Raw genomic sequence first — 25,592 nt, forward strand, 5'->3', positions numbered from 1 at the left:
GTTGTACACAGTTGTAATAAATCTCCTCTGTTTTCTACCGAAATCCATCCCTGGTGGCTCCTGTGTGGAGTGTGACTGCAGGGCTGGAAGGAGAGGGGACCCTTGAATCTCCCATCTAGGTTCAGGACTACATGAGCTCAATGCTGGGTTTACCCGGTTCCTGGCCTGAGGAGAGTGTGACCGAGGGCAGAGGTTTGTGTCTCACTTCCCCATCAGTCTGTGTCGCTGTGAGCATTGTTGCTGTCCCACACCTGACGGTAATAGTCGGCCTCATCCTCAGTGCGCACACCCCGAATGGTCAGCATGGCCGTGTCCCCAGAGTTGGAGCCAGAGAAGCGGTCAGGGATCCCCGAGGGCCGGTTGCTATCACTATAGATGACCATCACAGGGGCCTGGCCTGGCTTCTGCTAGTACCAGTGAACATATTTGCTTCCAAAGTTGTTTCCCCTACAGGTCATCTTGGCCTCCCCTCCCGGGTTCACAGAAAATGAAGGCGGCTGATTCAGCTCATAGGAAGACACAGAACCTGCAAGAGAGGAGAGGTCAGGTAAGGAGGAAGCTCAGTTCAGCCGAGATCCCCATGTTCATAACCTGAAGTAATGCTGTGGGACCCCACCACCCACACTCCCACCCTCCATCAGGGTGATAGGCACTTTACACCAGTGCCCTGCTTAGCTCAGTCAAGGACAAGGATGACCCAGAGCATGGGCCTGGGGCTGCTGTAATCCTGGACACCTCACCTGTGCAGTGAGCCAGGAGGCCCAGGAGGAGCGGGGTCCAGGCCATGGCGAGGGACTGGGATCCTGGCACCTGAGGCTGAACTCCTCCTGGTCCCTTCTTATCCCCTCAGGGAGAGAGCTGCTGGCTATGCAAATCAGCCAGGCTCAGGGCTGCTGCTTGAGGTCTGTGACTGCTGAAAAGGGCCCAAACCCAAGGGACACAGGGAGGGCGGAGCTGGTTTTTGAGTGCCCACCTGCTGCTTAGTGGCATCTCCCTGCCAATTTTTGTTTCTCAGTGGCTTATCGGAATTTTGTGTAGTTATGTGGTGTCTAGGGCATTAACACAATAAGTTTTCAGAATAAAAAAATTGATATATGGTATGAAATATTGGTGTAAATTACAAGGATTTTATTAAAAAGATTTTTAGTGTTGGTTTCCTTCAGTTTTGGAAAAATTTATAAAATAATAAAAATTACCTTTATTACTTGATTTAAGTAAATAATAGTGGATCTTTCTTGTTACCAGATTCCAATGGAGGCGAAAATGTTTAACAGACTAAATAGCAAATATATTCTCGACAGGGCTGGCGCAATAGCACAGCGGGTAGGGCGTTTGCCTTGCATGCAGCCAACGTGGCCGACCCGAGTTTGATTCCTCCGCCCCTCTCAGAGAGCCCGGCAAGCTACCGAGAGTATTTCGCCTGCACGGCAGAGCCTGGCAAGCTACGCGTGACATACTGATATGTCAAACACAGTAACAATAACTCTCACGAAGGAGACCTTACTGGGCCTCCACAAGGAAATCGATGAAGAATGGGAGGACCGTGACCGTGACCATTTTCTGGACAAAAAATATTTCAGATACTGTTGCTGGAGAGATAATATAGCAGGGAAGGTACTTCCATGTGCACAGAAAGCCCAGGTTTGATCCCTGTCACCAAATACTGTCCCCAGACTCCATCAGGAACAATGCAAGAATGAAAAGTCAGAACTCTTGAGTATAGCCAGGTATGGCATGTGCGCACACACACACACACACACACACACACACACACACACTTATATACTAGATGCCCTGTTTGAAAACAATTCTGCTTAGATTCCCAGCACAATGTGTTCCTGCACTGAGCATCACTGAGGACAGCTCTGGATTCCCCACAGAACCCTTCTAGTGTTTCATCAGCCTCACAGTTCCTCAGGGCCTCTTTAGAATGCATCACAGTTCACCAGTTCCCCATGTACCGCATCCCCCTTACCTTGCAGGCCCTGACATTTGCCACACAACAACAAAGTTCAGATTCTAAAGGAATCAGACTAAACTTTATGGACTGTGACTCCAGTGATCAGAATTTATTTGTGGGGATGTCTAAAGAGTCTATATCATTTTTTCAGAGAAATTGGCGATTTCTGTAAGTGGAAGAAAAGAAAAAAGAAAGAAAGAACTCAATAAAGAATAAAAGAAAGAAAGAGAGAGAAAGAAATAAAGAAAAAAGAAAGAGAAAGAAAGAAGAAAGAAAGAAGGGTTGAGTGATAGTTCAGCGGGTAGGGCATTTGCCTTGCACTTGGCTGACCCAGATTCGATTCTCAGCATCTCATATGGTCCCCTGAGCACCGCCAGGAGTAATTCCTGACTGTAAAGGCAGGAGTAACCTCTGAGCATTGCCGGGTGGGACCCAAAAAGAAAAAAAAGGGAATGAAAGAAAGTGAAAAATGTGCTCATCAGTGTCAGATGCTAGAAAAATAAATACCTTTATCTTAGGTATGAGGCTCGTTACTAAAAGACAACTCCCTGGACATTCCGAATCTACTGAGTTAGACCCTCTGTCGCTCTGACCCACCCCAGCTCCATTGGACCCCATGGTTCTCTGCTGTCCCCTGGTGGTCATTCTGTGCAGTGAGCAGGGCTGGGTAGTCCTAAGAGGAACCCAGGGCCAATTCAGATCACAGGGCTCAGGGGCTGTGATCTTCTGGAGCATCTAATATATCTATCTATCTATCTATCTATCTATCTATCTATCTATCTATCTACCTATCTATCATAGATAGCATATGCTATCTACTGGGAGCATCCATGGAGGAGGAAAGAGTGAGCATTTTGTCTGTGGATCCTGAGATTCATAGCTCAGTTTGCAGGGAAACTGAAAATATGAATAAGGACATTTGAATTGACTTAGCAGATCAGTGGACGACTCACTGGTCAGGCACCAGAATTAGAATTACTTCTAACATGGCCAGGCCATTGAATTTGGACAATTATCACATTTGAAACTGAAGAATTCTAATTTTCATAAACATGATAGGCATGAAGGTATTTCCACATAATTAATGAACATATTGCGGAAACTTGGGAAGATGCCTTTGTTGACAACATTGACGAGGAATATGATCGACTGGTTCAGCACCTCCATGATTGTGCGAGGAGCGCCAAGAGAGAGATAGCCACAAAAAAAGCCTGTCTTCGAAAACTCTTGAGCTTATTCACCAATGTGGTTTGGCGCATGCCTCAGGCAACCGCAAGTGAACATCCGAGCTCGCAAAGCAGTGTAGAGATGCGATGAAGGAAGACCTCAAAGAGAGAAGAGCAGAAGTGCTGGTAGATGCGACAGAAGCCGGGAAAGGTATTTGTAACACCTGCCTGTTTGTCCTTGGCCAACTACAAAACCAAGATGACTGACCTCCGATGTCCTGATGGATCTATCACATCTTCCAGAAGGGCAATGGAGAAGATTATCCATGACTTTTACTCATATCTCTTTGATAGCCATGTCCACCTGCCCACATACCAAATTCCACAGGATGGAAATGTCATTCCCAATGCTCTCCCTTTCGAAATCCGACACACCATTTCATTGGTTAAGAAAGGAACAGCTCCACGATTTGAAAGCCAGCCACAAGTGCTAGAAGAAAAGGAAGCTCAGATAGAGAAGAGAGCACCAAATAAAGGGTGCTGTGAGGACCCTCCCAGGGTGGGAGAAGCATGCTAAAAGTAGTCTATAGACCAAACATGATTGCCACTCAATGCCTCTCTTGCAAAACACAGTACCAAAAAGAGGAGAGAGAGAACAAGGGGAAATGCCCTGCCACAGAGGCAGGGTGGGTCGGGGGGATGGGGGTGGGAGGGATGCTGGGACCCGTGGTGGTGGAGGATGGGCACTGGTGGAGGGATGGGTACTTGATCACTGTATAACTGAAACCTAAGCACAAAACTTTATAAGTCTATAACTGTACCTCATGGTGTTTCACTAATAAAGAAAAAAAAGAAAAAGAAACAAACCGCACCTGGTCCGGACAAGGTCAGACCTGAACACCTGAAGAAACTGCCGTCAGTACTCATCAATACGTTGGCTCGGCTCTTCACATAACTACCTGTCTGAATGTCTGAATGCAAGGTTCCATTCCAATGGAAAACCAGCAGGACTGTACTACTGTACGAGAAGGGAAACATCTATGACATTGGCAACTATCGCCCAATCTGCCTATTGTCTGTCATCTACAAGCTGTTCACTTGAGTCATCCTGAATAGGATTGGCAGAACACTAGATGAAGGACAACCATGCGAGCAAGCCGGGTTCCACAAAGGATTCAGCACCATTGGCCATATCCACATGATAACCAAGCTCATTAAGGTTTCTTGGGAGTTCAAGATGCCGCTCTGTCTAATGTTCATTGATTTAAAGAAGGCCTTTGATTCTGTTGAGACGGAAGCCATCATTGAAGCCCTAGTCAGCTTGGAACGTCCTCAAGTGCGTCCAAGAAATAGCTAAGAGGACAAAGAACCTGTGGCTCCGGGCACATCTCTTCGATTCTACTGTTCTTCCTGCATTAATATATGGCTCAGAGACTTGGGCCCTACGCAAACAGGATGAGAACGCTATTTGGGTCTCCCAAAGGGGACTTGAAAGAGCTATGCTTGAAGTATCACGTTTCACTCAAATGAGAGAAAGAATCCGGAGTTCCGACCTCCCATTGATGCTGTCTCATTTGCCAAGGTGTCAAAGATCAGATGGGTTGGACATGTAATGAGATTTAGAGAGGACCGCTGGACTAGAGTCATTACCGACTGGATTCCACGGAACGTCAAAAGACCATGTGGCCGCCGACCTACCAGATGGTCAGACTTCTTTATCCAGATTGTGAACGATCGGTTTGAGGCTCTTCATGTTCCTAGAATGAACAGATGCCATTGGGCTACACTAGCATGCGACAGGGACAAATGTAGACGTTAATGGCGCCCGCTTGAGCAAACCAACTATTAATGGGAAGTCAAGTGATCAAGTGACCCATTCCTGCATCCGTGCACATCTTCACCACCAATGTTCCCAGTTCCCCTCCCGCCACCACCCACCTACAAACCCCAAACCCTGCCAATGCGCAGATACATTGTCTCTTACTCTATCTCTCCTTTTGGTTGTTAATACGATGGTTTCTTTTTTTTTTTTTTTTAATGTATGATGGTTTCTTTTAAAGTTTTTTTATTCTTTATTTTTTTATAAAGTTGTTCACAATAATTGATTACATTCAATATTCTCACACCATCACACATTTCCACTACAATATTTCAAATTATTCCACCCCAATCCCCAAAGCAAAGCATAATAATTTCTTTTGTATTGCCTATATGAAAAATCCTCTGAAGATGATCCAAAATTGACCTTCAAGGAAAGTGTGTGAAGATTGTTTTATCACCCTGGGGTCATTAAGCCATTCTAGAGAGTATGAGATGTGCAGAATTTCTAAGATTTTTTAATAGAGTGATACAGCAAGAGTTACATTTATAACTGAATGGTGATATTGGAGTCCGGTGGCATCTCTGGAGCGTGTTGCTCTCTTTCTCTTCAGAGGTTTATTTGTGAGGCTCTGGATTATGGCCATTAATGAGATTAAGTGGAGTCAGAGGCAGTTTGTGGGTGTGACTGTCAGTTATGTGATTCTGGAGGTTTTTGGTTGCAGGAGCTTCTTTGGGGGTGGTGGGTGGGACTCACCAGCCCCAGTACGGATTGCCTTGAGTGAGACAGCCTTGCACAGTGACCAGTGGCATTTGTGTTTTACAAATATTTCTTTATGCACTTGTCTGATCTTGGGCACGGGATTGTTTCCAGATTCTGGCTATTCCGGATAGTGCTGGCGTACAGATTGCTTTTCTGAACTCACCTCTCATGCCTCAGCTACCTTTGCTGTTAAGTGTGAGAATTAGAATGCTTGTTGAGCTTGCGTGCAATGGTGTTTACTGAAAATTATTGCAGGTGCCTTGGGTGGATTGGGAAGGAAGGGAGTAGCCTGTAGAAAAAAGTTTTTCTGGCCCTTTGTTAGACACTCCGCAGCCATCCCAGGAAAAACCTAGATGGTCAGAACACACAAAAGCTACTCCTAGCATCTATATGCCATGGATGCTCATGCCCCACTGGCCCTACTCTACGATCATCAAGCTATGCTTGAAGTCACTCATTCTGCACAGCATGGAAATTGTTCCTCACAATCAGAAGGCAAGAGAGAAGGGGAGGTCAGGAAAGGAGGAATCTCAGTCTGATAGATCCCAATCTTCATAACCTGTAGTAACTCTGTGGAATTTTACTCCCCGCCACCACCCTCCATAAAGGAGATGGGAATCCTACCCCAGTGCCTGGCAGAGCTCAGCGCCGGGACCAGGATGGCCCCAGAGCACTGGGCCTGGGGCTGTTTTCAGCCTGGACACATCACCTCTGCAGTGAGCCATGAGGCCCAGGAGGAGTGGGGTTCAGGCCATGGTGAGGGGCTGGGATTCTGGCACCTGAGGCTGAACTCCACCTGGTCCCCTCTTATCCCCTCAGGGAGAGAGCTGCTGGCTATGCAAATAAGCCAGACTCAGGGATGCAGTTAGGGTCAGTGTCTGCAGAAAAGGGCGCAGACCCAAGGGACACAGGAAGGGGGAGAGCTGGCCTTGCAGTCCCTACCTGCTTCTTAGTGGCATCTCCCTGACAATTTTTGTTTCTCTATAGCTTATGGGAATTTTGTCTACTAGGAGGTAATTTAGGGCACTGACACATTGCGTTTTCAGAATAAATAATTTGATATATGGGATGAAATATTGGCTTAAATTACAAGATTTCTCATTGAAATATTCTTTATAGTTGGGTTCCTTCATTTTGGGGACATTCATACAATAAAAGTCATGTTTATTACTTGATTCAAGTAAAGGATAGAGGATCCTTCTTGTTACCAGATACCAAAAGACATTAAGATGTAAACAGACTAAATCTCAAATATTCTCTGGACCAAAACTATTTCAGATCCTGTGGCTGGAGAGATAACACACAGTGGGAAGAGTGATTCCTTGTGCCTGACCTGCTCAGGTTTGACCCCTGTCACCACAAATTGTGCCCAGACCCTATCAGGAACAATCCAAGAGTGAGAAAGTGAGAAGTCAGAATCCCTGAGTATGGTCAGGTGTGGTGCACGCAGTCCAGTCTCTCTCTCTCTCTCTCTCTCTCTCTCTCTCTCTCTCTCTCTCTCTCTTACACACACACAAATTGGAGGTAAAAGAGATTAAAAACAAGGAAGAATATGGGCTTCTCTAGGGAAAGACAAACCCCTAAGGAAAAAGATGTACTCTAAGTCAGATTCAGTGACTCTGGAATGGTGTGTCCTGAATCCTCCAGGAGTTTGAGCCTTTCCAAGCTGCGCAGCTTGGAGTTCTTTCTGAAGAAAGGAGTTACTGTCAAGGTTTGTCAAGGGAAGGGATTTTGAGCACTGGTCATATTTTTCACTGAGAGTCTCTCAGGTCCTTTGCTCTTGTTAAATTATCTTCTGAGGTTGTTCCATCCTGAGATTTGGGCTGACTATTGAGCTCGATTCACTTAATCATTTCCTTGCCTTGCATTTGCCTCTTCTCTGTAGTCTTTTTCCTGCCCTATAACCCTGGGAGGCTCCTAACTGCTTCTAGTATAGCACTCAAATAAGTACTTGCTGTAAACAACCTTGAAATTCCAATATGCCTCAGTTTATCTTTTAACACACTGGACACGCATTTCCCTCTAATAATCCTGAAGTCTGGTCATGTTTGCCTAACACCCCCTTCCAAGTGACACCATGACAGCTTCATCCTACAATCCCACATTCACCCTTCGTGATCCTGGAAAGAGCCTGTTCCATGATCGGCATGGTGAGTCAGGGGACCTCAAATCTCTCTGTGTCAGATCTATTTGCTGCTCTGACTGCAAGCTCATGGGGTTGGAGGAGAGCATGATTTTATTTGGACAGGGATTTCTGTGTCACTTCCCTTCTGCCCAGGTCTCTGTGGGCTTTGGCACTCGAGTGCCAAATACGATAAGAGTCAGCTTCTTGCTAAGCCAGAACGGTTTCTTAGTCAGGGTGGCTATATTCCTCAGTTGGAGTCAGAGAAGCAGTTAGGGATCCTGGAGGGCTGGTTGTTATCACCAGAGATGACCAGCACAGAGACGTGGCCAACTTCTGCTGGTACCAATGAATAGCGTTTCTCATCTCTGGGTTGTCTCAGGACCAGTTGATGTGAAAAATGACTGGCTAAGCTTAAAGAAGGCCAAAGAGCCTTGAGAGATAGGAGAGGAGACAGGGTTGAACAAGAAGGGCCAGGCCCGAGGTAGTCCCTCAATGAGTCTGTGTCAGTGTGGAGCTCGGGGTTTGGGGCAGGCCCGTTGAGCCGATCCTTTGAGGTGGCACCTGTGCAGAGAGCAAGGTAAGGGACCAGGGGAAGGGGCCGGGCCATGATGGATCCTTCTCAGAGCGCTTCTTGTGCTCACTGCACTCTTGAGATCTACAGCATCTTCTTCTATCCTCTTTGGACCTGTGGGATAAAGATGGTTTGCTCTCATGGAAATTTATTGCTCCTCTGATTAGAAGAAGATCTTAGCACACCCAGAAGGCAGAGTAGGTGCCTTAAGGGAGAATGGATTGCAATCACCAAAACTGAGCTGCTTCTCACTCAGAATATCAACCTTCTCATTAATGTGTGTGATCACAATCAGCTTCCAGGGCTTTCCCCCTTCATGCTAGCCTGTGTTCCGTCCAGGAATTCCTTACCTGTGCAGTGTACCAGGTGTTTGGTGAGGCAGCTCACTGGAGTCTGTGAAACAGACACATGAAGTACAGGAAAGGCGGCTATGAAACTAGTCACCCTTCTCCTTTGAAACTTCATTTCTGACTACCCAGAGGCTTTTTGAATCTGGTCAGAGATGGTCTGAAAGAGGGAAGGAGAGATTAAAGAGTGGTCAAGGCATCCCTGAACATACCTGAGAGGCAGGATCCAGCATTTCTGATCACACAAGTATGAGGCCCTTGTTTTTCACAGGTAAGTCACGAACTGTGCCCCGGCTTCTTTCAGTGTCCCAGGTGATCCTGACCTTCAGAGTGAGGCCTCTGCAACCTCGGGAAGTACAGTGGACCCAACCTTGGATACTTGTTGCCCTCAGAATCTCTCCCTTTGAGTTTCCCTCTGGGAAAAACCTGGTTCTGTCCTCTAAATTCCAGAATGCGAGTTAGCTTCCCGACTCTGGAAGAGTTCAGATGAGGAATTTCTCACCTGCAGGTAATACCTAACCTAAAGAGGGTTCATAGTATAGACCTCACTCTTTCAAGCAGTGTCAGCTTTTCCCCCGTGACCCACCCAGATTTGTTTAGAAAAGTCCCATCTGGCATAAAGGGAGGAGGAGACAGATGTATTTCTGAAAATTATGTTCCAGCACTAACAGGCCCTTCTGTGTCAGAGTTTTGTGTGGAGAGTGAAAAGAACCGTGTTCTCTTAAAGTGTTGAGATTCTTGGAAATCCACAATGACTTAGAAGAGTATAGAATTTCTTTTTATCTGGAAACCAAGACTAAAGCTTCCTTTACTCCAGTAATGGCAGCTGGAACCCATGATGTTTGACACCGAAGCTCAGTGTGCACTTGGATCATTGTCAGTATCTCTGTTCCTTTGGTGAATTCATTCAGACACCTCAGAGTGTAGAATAGGAGATTTCTTCACTCCCTCGTTGTCTTTGTTTATAGTAGGGGCTGGATAGTTTCGTGGGTAGTGTGCCTGCCATACATGTGGCCAATCCAGGCTTGATCCATAGCATCCCATATAGTCTCCTGAGCATTTCCAGGAGTTATTCCTGAGCACAGAACCAGGAATAGTCAGTGAGTATTGCTGGGTGTCATCCCAAAAACAAAACAAAAAAACAAAAAAAGAAAAAATGTATGAGAAGAACAAATACAGTGAATTTGTCTGGTGTGGATAAAAGAATTTTCCCCATTTTGCCCTTCAAAAAGAAGAGGGACCAAAATGCAGCACAGGGGTTTGGGGTGGGGGGTGGGGAGGGTAAATCATTAGGAAGAATCATTCAAGAGGGAGTATCAAGTCGTGGTGACATTTGTTCCCAATCAATATACATAAGAGAGTGAAATGGAAGTTTTACAAACTTCTCATATTCTCAACAACATACAAAAATTCAGTTGTCATAAATCTCCATTCTAATACATGAGTGGGTGATGGTATCCCATGTTTCTCCTTCCAAGGAGTTCCTCTCTAATGCTGAAAGACCTGCAGTCTCATCAAAGGACAAAAGGAAAGGGATAACAAAGGCTAGCATGAGTCAGGGGCCACTCAGAGTCAGAGATTGTCCTTCTGGTGTCTGAACTCACCTCAGACACCAGGGATGAGGAAGTGAAGACGCTACATCTGCAAGGGCTGCAGCTGCCCCACACGCAGCTGGAGGGACTCTGGACCAGCAGGTGTTGACAAAAGTTGAAGAACTCAAATCATCGACTTGAAGAATTCAAAACATCGAGGGTTGAAAACGTAATTTCTTTTTTATCTCTTGGGCCTCACTTGATTATGCTTAGGACTTACAGCTATTCTACACTCAGAGATCACTCATGGCGGGGGCTCAGGGGAACATATGGGAAGATGGGGATCAAACTAGGCCTGCTTCATGGAAGGCCAGGGCCTTACCCACTGAATTATTGCTTTAGTCCTGGAGGGTTTTGTATTTCTGAAGGCTAAATGAAGATCCAGGAGCATAGAGAACCAGTTCTTGATCGAGATATGTATCAGAGCAGGGCAGTGGGCTTGCCTGACCCCCAGGCCTCAGCTACTGATCACAGTGAGGGTGAGCACCAGGCCATATCAGGAGGTTCTTACCCCACTTCCCCAGAGTCTCTGCCACTGTGCTCGCTGCCAGCTGCTCCCACTGCCATCATATGTTGCACAGTAATAGTCGGCCTCATCCTCAGCTTGGACTCCAGTGATGGTCAGGGTGGCCAGGTTGCCAGAGTTGGAGCCAGAGAAGCGGTCAGGGATCCCTGAGGGCCGGGTACTATCAACCATGACGAACACAGGGGCCTGGCCTGGCTTCTGCTGGTACCAGGAAACATATTTGCTTCCAATTTTGTCTCCCGCACAGGTCATCTTGGCCTCTCCTCTCAGGCTCACAGATAATGAGGGCGGCTGATTCACCTCATAGGAAGATACAGAAACTGTAAGAGAGAAGGAGAAGTAAGGTAAGGAGAAATCCCAGTCTGCCAGATCATAATCTCATAATCTTCATAACCTGTAGTAATTCTGTGGGACCTCACCCCCAACCCCATCATCTATCAGGGTGTGGGCATCCTACCCCAGTGCCCTGCTGAGCTCAGACTCAGGGCCAAGATGGCTCCAGAGCACTGGGCCTGGGGCTACTGAACCTGGACAGCTCACCTGTGCAGTGAGCCAGGAGGCCCAGGAGGAGCGGGGTCCAGGCCATGGTGAGGGGATGGGATCCTGGCACCTGAGGCTGAACTCCTCCTGGTGCCCTCTTATCCCCTCAGGGAGAGAGCTGCTGGCTATGCAAATCAGCCAGGCTCAGGTTTACTGTTCAGGGTTAGTGGCTGGTGAAAAGGGCCCAAAGCAAGGGACACAGGAAGGTGTGGACTGGCCATTCAGTCCCTACCTAATGCTTAGTGGCATCCCCCTGACAATTTTTGTTTCTCTGTAGGTTATGGGAATTTTGTCTACTTAACAGGTGGTTTAGGGCATCAACACAGTATGTTTTCAGAATTAGTAATTTGATATATGGTATGAAATATTGACTTAGATGACAAGGATTTCTCATTAACAGATTTTTTTATAGTTGGTTTTCTTCGATTTTGGGGACATTTATACAATAATAAAAATCACCTGTATTACTTGGTTCAAGTGAAGGATAGAGGATTCTTCTTGTTGTCAGATACAAAAAGACATTAAAATGTTAAACAGACTGGACAGCAAATATTCTCTGGACCAAAAATATTTCAGATCCTGTGGCCGAAGAGATAATACAGCGGGGAGGGTGATTCCCTGTGGAGGGCCTGCCCTGGTTTCATCCCTGTCATCACATTTTGTTCCCAGACCCAGTCAGGAACAATCCAAGAATGCAAAGTCAGAATTTCTGAGTATGGCTGGGTGTGGCACGCACGCACGCGCGCGCGCGCGCGCGCGCGCGCGCACACACACACACACAGACACACACACACACAGACACACACACTTCATATCCTAAGTGCCTTGCTTGGACCGAGCATCAGTGAGGAAAGCCCTGGATTCTCCCACAGCACCCTCCGAGTGGCTGACTAATCTCTGACACCAAGTAGTTTGATCAGCATCACAGTTCCCCCAGGGCCTCCTTAGAATGAATCATACTTTCCCCAGTTCCGGAGACCCTCCCCCCTCCCCCCATTTACACCACAGGCCCTGCCACTTGCCACACAACAAAGTTCAGATTTAAAAGAAGTCAATCAAAGAAAGAAAGAAAGAAAGAAAGAAAGGAAGGTAGGAAGGAAGGAAGGAAGGAAGGAAGGAAAGAAGGAAGGAAGAAAGAAAGAAAGAAAAACGAAGAAAGAAAAATATGCTCATCTGCGTCAGGTGATAAGAAAATAAATACTTTTCCTTAGGTCGGAGGTTGGTTACTAAACACCAGTTCCCTGAACATCCCTGAATCTACTGAGTTAGACCCCTTGTCACCCTGACCCACCCCAGCTCCAGTGGACCCCATGATTATCTGCTGCCCCCTGGTGGTCATTCTGTGAAGTGAGCAGGGCTGGGAAGTTCTAAGAGGAAGTCAGGGTTGATTCAGACCACAGGGCTCAGAGGCTGAGTCACTATTTCCTTGGGAGCAAGCAGGGAGGAGGAAGAGTGAGCATTTTCTCTGTGGATCCTGGGATTCATAGGCTCAGTACTCAGGAAAATTGAAAATATGAATAAGGACACTTGAATTGAATTGGTAGGTTGATGAGACAATCCAGTGCCCAGGCCCCAGAATTAAGATTATTTCAATTATAGCTAGGGCATTGGGCTACACTAGCACGCGACTAGGATGAATGGAGACGTTATTGGTGCCCGCTCGAGCAAATCGATGAATAATGGAATGTCAAGTGATCAAGTGATCAAGATAGGCCATTGAATTTGGACAGTTTTCACTTTTGGAACTGAAGCTTTCAAATTTTCATATACGTGATGGCATAAGGGTATTCTCACATAATAAACAATCATTCAAATGCAACTATAACACTGCTGAGGATGAAACAAATTTCTTTATAAAATGCAGTGAGATAAATAGTTACAAAGCCATTCATGATTGAGTTTCAGTCATACAACATTCCAACACGCATCCTTTCATCAGCGCAGATTTTCACCACCAACGTCCCCAGTTTCCTTCCTGCACTACTCCTCCACTTTACCTCCAAAGCTGCTCTATGCCAGACACTTTCTGTCTGTCTGTCTGTCTCTCACATTTTTTTAGGCATGCTGCTTTGCAATGCTCTTACTGAAAAGGTATGGTGCATTTCTCTTTCTCTCCTTTCAGCACTTAGTTTTTGTTCAGAGTGATCATTTCCAACTACCATTGTTAAAGGGTTCCCTTCTCTGTCCTAACTTTATTCCCCCTCCCTTTTTGTGGCATGCTTTTTTCCTTGAGCCATTTCTGGTGGCTCTTGTTTCTATGTCTTTGGGTATTATTCACACACTGTGTTATTGTTTTTGGCTTTTTATATCCCAAACGAGTGCCATCAATGTATGTTTATCTGTTCCCATTGACGCATTATCTCAGCATGATACAACAGCCATGTAGTGTTCCATTATGTAGATGTATCATAGTTTCAAAGTTTTTTAATTTTTTTTTAAAGGCCCTCCCGTTGATCATAGATTTGCTTGAGCGGGCCCAGTAACGTCTCCATTTGAAGACTTTGTTGTTACTGTGTTTGGCATATCGAATACGTCACGGGAGCTTGCCAGGCTCTCCGAGATACTCTCGGTAGCTTGCCGGGCTCTCCGAGAGGGGCGGAGGAATTGAACTTGGGTCGGCCATGTTGGCTGCGTGCAAGGCAAATGCGCTACCACTGTGCTATCGCTCCAGTTTTATTTTATTTTTATGAAGTTGTTCACAATAATTGATTGCATTCCATTTTCCAACAACAATCCACCACCATAACACCTTACAATCACTGTATTTCAAATTATACCATCCCGATGTTCAAAGCAGAACATAATAATTTCCTTTGTACCGCCTATAATGAATAATCCTCTAAAGATGATCCAGAAAAGTTTTTCTAGAGGAAAGTGTGTGAAGATTGTTTTATTACCCTGGAGCCAGTAAGCCCTTGTACAGAGTATGAAATGTGCAGAACTTCTAATACTTTTAATAGAGTAATCCAGCAAGAATTCAATTTTTAAGTGGATGGTGACTTTGGGGTCCAGAGGCATCTCCGCAGCGTGTTGCTCTCTTCCTCTTCTGAGGTTTATTTGTGAGTATCTGGATCATGGCCGTTAATGAGATTAAATGGAACCAGAGTCAGTTTGTGGGCATGACTGCCAGCTACCAGAACTCAGGGAGGTGGGGGTAGGTCACCCGACTGCAGGTGGGAATGGAGATTTCAGTCACAAGTCTGTATACCTTGGGTTTTCAGCAGAATTCCTCATGGATGAGGCTCGTGTAGCCCGTGGAGATGGGCCTTGAGCATAGTGGTGATTTCTGGAGGTTTTTTGGGGGGTGGGTGGTAGAACTGACTAGCCCTGCTCGATCCCCCTGGATGAGATAGCCTGGCATGGGGGCCGGTGGCATCTCTGCTGTACAATAGTTTTTTTTTTTTTTTTTGCTTTTTGGGTCACACCTGGCGATGCACAGGAGTTACTCCTGGCTCTGCACTCAGGAGTTACTCCTGGCGGTGCTCAGTAGACCATATGGGATGCTGGGAATCGAACCCGTGTTGGCCGCGTGCAAGGCAAACGCCCTACCCGCTGTACTATCTCTCCAGCTCCTGTACAATAGTTTCTTTATCCACTTTTCTGATTTTGGGCAAGGGTTATTTCTAGATTCTCTCTAACTGAATGGTGCTGGAGTGTAGATTGGTTTCTTCACTCATCTCTCATGCCTCAGCTTCCCCCTCTGTAAAGTGTGAAAATGAGAATGCTGTTGAGCTTTCGTGCAGTGGTTGAAGTATTTACTGAATATTATTGCAGGTGCCTTGGGTGGAGTGGGGAGCAAGAGTGTTTCTGCCCCTCTGCTTGACCCTCCTTGGTCACACCAGGAAATTCGTAGATGGGTCAGGACAGGTAAAGGCTTCTCCTAGCAACTATGTGGCATGGATGCTTACCAGGACCCTACTATGTGACCATCAAGCTATGCCTGAAGCCCACTCAATCTGCACAGTAAGCGAACTGGTCCCCATCACCTAATGCTCAGGGAGCAGTAGCATCAACCTGAAATGAGGAACTAATCTTCGCAGGAAAAGAAAAGTCTGAGTCTTAGCACAGTGCTCCAGGAGCTTCATCTGTTCTCAAAGAAAAAAATTTCAGGAGCAGGTGAAAGAGTGAAACAAAATAGCTTTATTTAATGGTATTTACTTAGATGGTTTAATAGGTAGTACAGACACTAAGCTGCCTTGCCTGCAACTGACCTGAATTTAATCCCTGACACCATTTATGGTCCTCTGGGACCTGCCAGGAGTAATTTCTGCGTACATAGCCATGAACAAGTTCTGAGCCCACTAAGTGCGGCTCCCAAACAACACAAACACCCACACACACACACACACACACACACACACACACACACACACAGACACACACTGGCACACACACAAATGAGTAGGGAAAAGAGATTAAAAACAAGGAAGAATGGAAAAATATGGGGTTCTTCAAAGGAAGGAGAGGCTCTCAAGGAAAAGAATACGATCTAAGTTGGGTGCAGTGACTCCAGAACGGGGAGTCCTGTGTTCTGAATTCTCCAGGAAGCATGGGTTGGTGCCTCTTCAAGCTGCTCAGCTTGGAGCTCTCTCTGCAGGAAGGAGTTATTGGCAAGGTTTATCAAGGTAAAGGATTTTGAGCTCTGGTGACTTTTTTCTTTGAGGGTCTCTCAGGTTCTTTTGTCTTATTAAAATATCTTCTGAGGTTGTTCAGACCTCATATTTGGGCTGATGTTGAAGTCTAGTTATTTAACCCATTCCTTGCCTTGCATTTGCCTCTTCTCTATAGTCTTTTCCTTGCCCCAGGCCCCTGGGGGGCAGGGGGTACTAACTGCATCTAGTATGGCACTCAAATAGAAATCTGCTGAAAACAACCTTGAAATGTTCATACGCCTGAGTTTATCTTTTAGCATATTAGACACACATCTCTAGTAATCCTGAAATCTGTTCCTCTTTGCCCAACACCCCCTTTCAAGTGAACAGCGTGACAGCTTCATCCTACAATCCCAAATACACCCTTCATGATGCATGTAGAGAGCCTGTTTCCAGACTTGGGATGGGGAGTCAGGGGACCTCAGATCCCTCTGTGTCAGATCTGTTTTCTGCTCTGATGAAAACTCCTGGGGCTGGAGGGGAGTATGATTCAGGTGGGACAGGGATTTATGTGTCACTTTCCATGTCACAGTGGGCTGGGCCGCTTGACTATTCCACCCATGACAGTGATAGCCTTGTGCTCATCCAGGGTGCCTCTGATTGTCAGGTTGCTAATTGGAGCCAGAAAAGTGGTCAGGGATCCTGGAGGGCTGGTAGGTATCACCAGAGATGACTACTCCAGAATCAGCCACCACCATGCTGTGACCACTCTCTGCACACATGAAGGTACCGGCAGGGGAACGAGGGCACGGGGATCCCGGGGCTAAGATCTCCAAGCCTACTCGGATTGGGGCTGAGCATCCTTCATCCAGATCCTCCAAATTTCAATAGGTGGGGGTCACACCCACCAACTGGCCCCCTGGCTCTGTGTAATCCCATCAATGGCCAAGACTCAGAGACTATACAAAATGACATTGTTAGAAATATTATGAGAAGTAAATTTGCCATGATTTTTAAAAATGGATTACTAGCTGAGGAAAAGAGAAAGCATACACCCTGAATGATATCCCACACTTGAGTGGATCGCCTAGTAATCTGGAGTGCCAAATCCTCAGATGAGATTTTGTCTTTGAGTTAATCTCTTAAAGGAGTGGCTTTACCTCTGTTTGTTGTTATGATAATATTCGACCCCACTTTTGTGTATCCTCACCCTTCATAATTTCTATATAACTATGCTTTAAGGGGTAAGAAGAGACTAGAAAGTCAAGACTAGATGTTGGGGACTAGAAAGTTGAGGACCAGACTTTGGGGACTAGATGTTGAAGACTAAAAAGTCGATGATGAGATGCTGAAGACAAGGAGTAGAATTAGAACTTTGGGACTTTAGGACTTAGGAACTACAAGGAAACTAGGATGATGGAACTATGAAGACTGAAACTATGACCAAAACTATGACTATGACTGCACCATGAAGGGAGAGATCAGACTATGTGGGAGAAGGAAGAGAGAGAAATAAACTGTCTATCGACCAGCTTGGGGCCTGGTTCTTGTTTCTCTGTTCCCCTGGTACTTCATTCAACATTGCCTGTTGTCTGGCATGGGGAAAATGGTTCTTAGCCACCGAATGCTCTCATCCCTGTTCAGACACAGTCCTTTTTTTTTTTTTTCTCCTGGGAACTCACAGGGTAGGGCTGTCTGGCAGTGCTCTATCTCCAGCAGATAGGGCAGTTGGCCCTTCTTCCCAGAAGGGTCTGGTAGAGTGTCAGACTGCCGCTTACACAAATTCTCTGCAAGTCAGAAAATTTCCAATTCTTTTTGCAGCTAACAAAATTTAAAAGACATGAAATTAGAACTATTCTAAGAGTCCATTAAAATTCACTTTGATCATTGACAGGTAATAGTTTTCGCATAATAATTAGGAAGGAGTTGAGATTGGTGAGTGACATTGTATTATAGAATTCATGTTCATGAAACCAAAGAACCAAGACCCCGAGATATATAAAAGAGTGAAAATGGGAAGTTAACTGAAGGAAGAGTCCTGTTGCATTCTAGAAGAAAAAAACATTGATGATGGATATATGAACCAATACTCATGATTACCCAAGAAATTTTTAATACATTCGTTTCTTTGATCCAGTTTTGCCTCTACTACTAATAATCATAGTCAATATGGACGAGCTTTACACTTGAGTTATTAAATTTTATTAAAAGAAAATAAAACATTTTTAGGGGGACTGGGTCAGGTGAATGAGACCAGTTGTAGTTACTGTACGACTGGAATGGGAAGGAATGGGAGTGAAGATAGATGGTCGGCAACTACACCATCTCCGCTTTGCTGATGACATTGTTTTAATAACACCAAGCATCAGCCAAGCGGCACAAATGCTGGCCGACTTTGACCGTGAGTGTGGGAAGGTCGGACTACAGATGAATCTTACGAAGACAATGTTTATGAGAAACAGCCTCGTTCCTGACGCCCCATTCGCTCTCAACGGAACGACCATCTCCGAATGCAACAGCTATGTGTACCTAGGTCGAGAGGTCAACATGACAAATGACCTGGCATCCGAGCTGCGCAGGAGGAAGAGAGTGGCTTGGACCGCCTTCAAGAACGTCGAAGAAATATCTAAGAGGACGAAGAACCTCCGGCTCCAGGCACATCTCTTTGATTTCACTGTTCTTCCTGCATTAACATATGCCTCAGAGACCTGGGCCCTACGCAAACAAGATGAGAACGCTATTCAGGTCTCCCAAAGAAGAATAGAAAGAGCTATGCTCGGAATATCACGTTTCACTCAAATGAGAGAAAGAATCCGGAGTTCTGACATCCGTCGACGATCAAGAATCAGAGACGCTGTCTCATTTGCCAAGGTGTCGAAAATCAGATGGGCTGGTCACGTAATGAGATTTAAAGACGACCGCTGGACTAGAGCTGTTACCGACTGGATTCCACGGGATGTCAAAAGACCGCGTGGCCGCCCACCTACCAGATGGTCAGACTTCTTTGTCAAGATCATGAACGATCGGTTTGAGGCCCTTCATGTTCCCGGAGCGAACAGATGCCATTGGGCTACACTAGCAAGCGACAGGGACAAATGGAGACGTTGCTGGCATCCGCTGGAGCAAATCGACGACTAACGGGAAGTTAAGTGATAAAGTGAAGGGGGCCTGGAGCAATAGCACAGTAGGTAGGGCATTTGTCTTGCACGCGGCCTACAGGGGTTCCATTCCCAGCATCCCATATGGTCCCCTGAACACCGCCAGGAGTGATTTCTGAGTGCAGAGCCAGGAATAACCCTTGAGCATTGCTGGGTGTGAACCAAAAAGAAAAAAACCATTTTTTTGTTTTGTTTTGTTTTGGGACCATAGCCAGTGGTGCTCAGGCTCTGTGTCTGATGTAATGCTTGGAGGAGTTCAGGGGACCTGACGTGTTGCTGGGCATCTGAACCTGAATTAGCAGGTTGCAAGTCAAGAACCTTAACCCCTGTATTACCTCCCTGGTCCCCAAAACTATTTTTTCCTTTAAATTCATATTTTTTGGACAGATGTATGGCAGAAAAACTAATGGGAGACAAACAATGAGTGCGTTTCAGTATAAAAATGTATGAGTGGGGCTTGATAGTACAGTGGGTAGTGTGTTTGCCTTGCATGTGGCCAACCGAGGTTTGATCTCTGGCATCCCATATGATTCTTAGCATTGCCAGGAGCAATTCCTGAGCACAAAATCAAGAGTAGCCTCTGAGTATTGGTGGGTGTGATACCCAAAACAAAAAATTAAAGAAAAATGTATAAGAAGATCAAATACAGCAAATTGGTTTCATATGGGAAAAAGATTTTCCCCCTTTGTGTCCTTCAAAAACAAAAGGGACCAAAAGGTGGCGGGGGGTTGGTGGGTGGGGAGGCTAAATGATTAGGGAGAATCATTCAAGAGTGGGTATCAAATCATGGTGACATTCATTTAAATCAATACACATAAGAGAGTGACATGGAAATTTTATAAACCTCTGATAAAAATTCTCAGCAACATACAAAAATTCAGGTGTCATAAATCCCAGTTCTAATAAGTGAACGGGTGTTGGTATCCTGTGCTTCTTCTTCCAAGGAGTTCTCCTCTAATGCTGAAAGACCTGCAGTCTCATCAAAGAACAAGAGGAAAGGGATAACAAGTGTCCTCCATGAGTCAGGGGCCACTCAGAGTCAGAGGCTGTCCTTCTGGTGTCTGAATTCTCCTCAAACAACTCTGGGATGAGGAAGTGAAGAAACTACATCGGAAGGGGCTGCAGCTGCCCCACACACAGCTGTGGGGACTCCGGACCAGCAGGTGTTGACAAAAGTTGAAGAACTCAAAACCTCAAATAGAACAATTCAAAATATTGAGAATTAAAAATTTTGTTTTTGTTTTTGTTTTTGTTTATGATTATTTTTATTTTTTTTCTTTAGATTTTGGGCCCCACTTCACTATGCTCAGGACTTACTTCTATTCTGTATTCAGGGATCATTCATGACAGGGCTCAGGGAACCATAGGGAAGCAGGGATCCAACTAGGCCAGCTGCATGCAAGGCAAGGGCACACTCATTGAATTACTGCTCTAGTCCTCAAGGGTTTTGTGTTTTTGAAGGATAAATGAAGATCCAGGTGCATAGAGAACCAGCTCTTGTTTCGAGATCAGGATAAGAACAGAGCGGTGGGGTTTGAATGATTCTCAGGCCTCAGCTACTGAGCACACTGAGGGTAAGCACCAGGCCAGAACAGGAGGTTCTTTCCCCACTTCCCCAGAGTCTGTGCCACTGTGGTCACTGCCAGGTGCTCCCACTGCCATCAGCTACTGCACAGTAATAGTCGGCCTCATCCTCAGCCTGGACTCCCGTGATGGTCAGGGTGGCCAGGTTACCAGAGTTGGAGCCGAGAAGCGGTCAGGGATCCCTGAGGGCCGGGTACTATCAGCCATGACGAACACAGGGGCCTGGCCTGGCTTCTGCTGGTACCAGTAAACATATTTGCTTCCAATTTTGTCTCCTGCACAGGTCATCTTGGCCTCCCCACCCAGGCTCACAGAAAATGAGGTTGGCTGATTCAGCTCATAGGAAGATATAGAACCTGCAAGAGAGAAAGAGAGGTCAGGTAGGGTGGAAAGCCGAAACCCCCATCTTCATAACCTATAGTAATTCTGTGAGGCCCCAGCCCTGTACACTCCATCAGGGTGATGGGCATCATATACCAGTGACCTGTTGAGCTCAGTCTAGACAAAGATGCCCCAGAGCACCATGCCTGGGGCTGCTGTGAGCCTTGACACATCACCTGTGCAGTGAGCCAGGAGGCCCAGGAGGAGCGGGGTCCAGGCCATGGTGAGGGGCTGTGCTCCTGGCACCTGAGGCTGAACTCCTCCTGGTCCCCTCTTATCCCCTCAGGGAGAGAGCTGCTGACTATGCAAATCAGTAAGGCTCAGGGCTACTCCTTGGGGTGTGTGTGTCTTCAGAAAATTGCCCAGACTCAAAGGACACAGGAAGGAGGAGGGCTGGCCATGCAGTCCCTACCTGTTGCTTAGTGGCATCTCCCTGACAATTTTTGTTACTCTGTAGGTTATGGGAATTTTGTCTACTTAGGAGGTGGTTTAGTTGTCCTTCCCAATTGTGCTGCATTGGACAAGTAAAGAGAGGCTGCTAAAATCTCAGGGCTAGGACAAAAGGAGACGTTACAGGTGCCTGTTCGAACTAATAGATGAATAACGAGATGATAGTGATGTAGTGACAGTGATAGTGATAGTGATAGGAGGTGATTTAGGGCATTGACACATTGTGTTTTCAGAATAAATTGTTGGGTAACATTGCTTTGTCCTTCAAGAAGCTTAGGTTTTATCTGATTACACCCATCAATCTGGTTACACCCACCACAGGGCTCCAGAGGCACTTCCACTTCCATTGTGTTTACATGTAAACATGTAAACAGTCTTTCCTATGCTCTCCTTCCCACCCAGTTAATCAGCTTTCCCCTTAATCAGACTTTGTTAATTTGTAAGATCAGTTTCCCAGAAATTTATGATTTTATATGTATGAGTGAAATATTGCCCTTTTCCTCTCCTTATGCCTTATGAATAGTTTACCTTAAAGTAATATCCTTTTTGTATAGATACAGGAAGACCGTTAACATTATGCTTTGTAACTTAGGATTTGATTGGCCTTGAATATTATTCACTCCCGGGCATCTTTCTCGACTTAAGCCTCAGTTGCCCTTAGTTCCTAACACCCCAAAAGCAGGGTCCCGACGAGGGACTGAATGGACCCAGGGCAAGCAGTGAGCTACCCTGGCAGCGAAATGGGCCAGGCCAAGGTGCCACGATTCTTAACTATAAGTTAAGAGTTTGATCATAGACAAATGCTGTCATGATCCAAGGTAACAACAAGACTAGGATCCTGCTAGGGGTGGGAAAGACTATCTGGCCTGAGCACCGTAGTCTGAGATCGAGATGGCCCTAGGAGAGCAATTCTATAAGTTTAAGATATTTCTTACTGTATCCATACAAAATGATTTATATTCTTGTATGCTTGTTGGACAAGGAGAGGAGAGGCACGCTCATGGGATTCTGGTCTAGGGTGGGTCCTCCTGCTGAGGAAAGATCTGTCCTAGGAGCGGTCTTCCCTGAGGCTAAGATTTCTACCCCTGTTGATCTCCACCCCTATTGATTGTGACCGCACCTATGTGTAATTGTTCCCCCAATTCCTCATGGAGAGAGGATTTAACTGTAGTGTAGGAGTGGGGCAGAGATATAGGAAGGCAGAAGGAAGAAGAGAGTTCAGAGAGGGCCAGAACCCAGACTCCAGAGAAGGAGGATGAAGGGGAATGGAGAAGGAGAATGAAGTAGCTGGGGGAGGAAGAATGGGGGCAGAGGCAGAGATAGAGAGATGAGGAGAGAATCAGAATAAACTATGACTAATACCTACCAGCCTGGCCCTCGTTCCTTCCTCCGCCTGACCATCGCCATCGACCTCTTCAGGGTGGTAGGAGGGTAAGACTACCGAACGCGGGTGGCGGGAGAGATAGAGCCGCCGCCGTGTGGGTGCCGTGCCACCTATTTGTGTGAGTTTACACAATAAATAATTTGGTATATGGCATAAAATATTGGCTTAAATTACAATGATTTCTCATTAAAATATTTTTATAGTTGGTTTCTTTCACTTTTTGGGATATTCATACAATAATAAAAGTAACCTTTATTCCTTGATTCAAGAAAATGATAGAGGATAATTCTTGTTACCAGATACCTAAGAACATTAAAATGTTAAACTGACTAGATAGTAAATATTACCTGGAAAAGAGTATTTCAGATCCTGTGGCCGGAGAGATAATACAGTGGGGAGGGTGATTCCCTATGCAGGACCTGCACAGGTATCATCCCTGTCACCACATATTGTCCAAGAGTGTAAAGTCAGAATTCCGAGCATGACCAGGGGTGGTGGGTGCACTCACACACACACACACAACACAAACACACACAGACACACACACACAGGTTTCATATCCTAGGTGTCTTGCTTGAAAATAATTCTGCTTAGATTCCCAGCACTATGTATTCCTGGACCGAGCATCACTGAGGAGAGCCCTGGATTCCCCACAGTACCCTCCTAGTGGCTGACTAATCTCTGACACCAATGATTTCATCAGCATCACAGTTCCTTAGGGCCTCCTTAGTATGCATCACAGTTTCCATAGTTCCCTACGACCCCCCCTGCTACCCCCATTTACACTGCAGGCCCTGCACTTGAGATACAACAAACTTCAGATTCAAATGGAGTCATCAAAGAAAAGAAGAAAGAAGGAAGGAAGGAAGGAAGGAAGGAAGGAAGGAAGGAAGGAAGAAAGAAAAAAGGAAGACAAAGAAAGAGAAAAATATGCTCATCACTGTCAGGTGATAGCAAAATAAGTACCTTTTTCTTAGGTATGATGTTGGTTACTAAACACCAGCTCCCTGGACATCACTACTGAGTTACACCCCTGTTGCCCTGACCTACCCCAGCTCCATTGGACCCCATTATTCTCTGCTGCCCCCTCGTGGTCATTCTGTAAAGTGGGAGGGACTGGGAAGTCCTTCCAGAAAGTCAGGAGAGATTTAGATCACAGGACAAGGGACTGAGTCACTATCTACTGGGAGTACCCAGGAAGAAGGAGAGAGCATTTTCTTTGTGGATCCTGGGTTTCATGGGCTCAGTTTACAGGAAAATTGAAAGTATGAATAAGGAAGCTTACTGAATTGAATTGGGCCGGAGCGACAGCACAGCAGTAGGGTGTTTGCCTTGTGTGCAGCCAGCCCGGCAGAGCTGGATTCGATTTCTCTGCCCCTCTCCGAGAGCCCGGTGAGCTACTGAGAGTATCTCGCCTGCACCACAAAGCCTGGCAGCTACCAGTGAGGTATTCAATATGCCAAACACAGTAACAACAAGTCTCAAAATGGAGACGTTATTGGGCCTGCTCGAGCAAATTGATGAACAACGGGAGGACCGTGACAGTGACAGATTGAATTGAATTGAATTGAATGGATGAGACGACCGACTGCTCAGGCACCAGAATTAGGGTTATGTCTATCATGGACAGGCCACTGAGTTTGGACAGTTTTCACATATGTTACTGAAGCTTTCTAATTTTGATGTACGTAACAGGCATGAAGTAATGTTCACGTAATAGATGAACAATCATTCAAATGCAGCTGTAGTACTACTGAGGATGAAACAAATTTATAAAATAAATATAAAATATAGTGAGATATATAGTTACAAAATCATTCATGATTGAGTTTCAGTCATACAATGTTCCAACACCCATCCTTTCATCAGTGCATGTTTCCACCACCAGTGTCCCCAGTTTCCCTCAAGCAACGCCTCCTCCACCTTTCCTCCAAAGCTGTTCTATGCCAGATGCTTTCTCTCTGTTTGTCTGTCTGTTGTCTCGTTTTTATAGGCACTGTGGTTTGCAATACTCTTACTGAAAAGGTATTGTGCATTTCTCTTTCTCTCCTTTCAGCACTACTTTTTGTTCAGAGTGATCATTTCCAACTATCATTGTCAAAGCGGTCCCTTCTCTGTTCAACTTCACTCCCTTCCCTTTTAGTGGCACACTTTATTCCATGAGCCATTTCTCCTGGCTCTTATTCTATGTCTTTGGGTATTATTCACACATTATATTATTGTTTTTGACTTTAACATCTCCAAACTAGTGCCATCATTGTATGTTTGTCTGTGTCCCCATGTCTGATTGAGTCAGCATGATACTCTCCAGGTCTATCCATGTCTCAGCAAATTTTATGACTTTGTTTTCCTAACAGCCATGTAGTTTTCAGTTATGTAGATGCATCATAGTTTCTTTCTAATTTTTTTACTTTAAAAATTTTATTTTATTTTTATGATGTTGTTCACAATGATTGATTACATTCAAATTTCCACCACCAATCCCACCTACAGTACACTTTCCCACCATAATATTTCAACTTATTTTACCCAGATCACAAAAGCAGAACATAATAATTTCCTTTGTGTTACCTATTATGAATAATCCTTGCAGGATAACATTGGTTTGTCCTTTTTTTCTTGCCAAAGGGAGCTT

The 25,592-nt window shown here is 45.5% G+C and overlaps 2 pseudogenes and 1 gene segment (V, D, J or C); all 3 read right to left on the bottom strand.

Annotated features, from left to right (window-relative positions):
- Positions 1–212: 212 nt before the first annotated feature.
- LOC130022822 (immunoglobulin lambda variable 3-21-like) lies at positions 213–786 on the bottom strand (annotated as a pseudogene).
- A 7,405-nt stretch (positions 787–8,191) lies between these two features.
- LOC130022823 (immunoglobulin lambda variable 3-1-like) lies at positions 8,192–11,454 on the bottom strand. The segment is given in 4 exon segments: positions 8,192–8,262; positions 8,754–8,796; positions 10,854–11,188; positions 11,409–11,454. Coding segments are annotated over 4 exon segments (495 nt in total).
- Positions 11,455–20,794: 9,340 nt separating this feature from the next.
- LOC130022824 (immunoglobulin lambda variable 3-1-like) lies at positions 20,795–21,345 on the bottom strand (annotated as a pseudogene).
- Between the last annotated feature and the right edge of the window lie 4,247 nt (positions 21,346–25,592).

Source organism: Sorex fumeus, unplaced genomic scaffold (genome assembly GCF_029834395.1).
Source record: "Sorex fumeus unplaced genomic scaffold, SorFum_2.1 ptg000021l, whole genome shotgun sequence".
NCBI lineage: Eukaryota > Metazoa > Chordata > Mammalia > Eulipotyphla > Soricidae > Sorex > Sorex fumeus.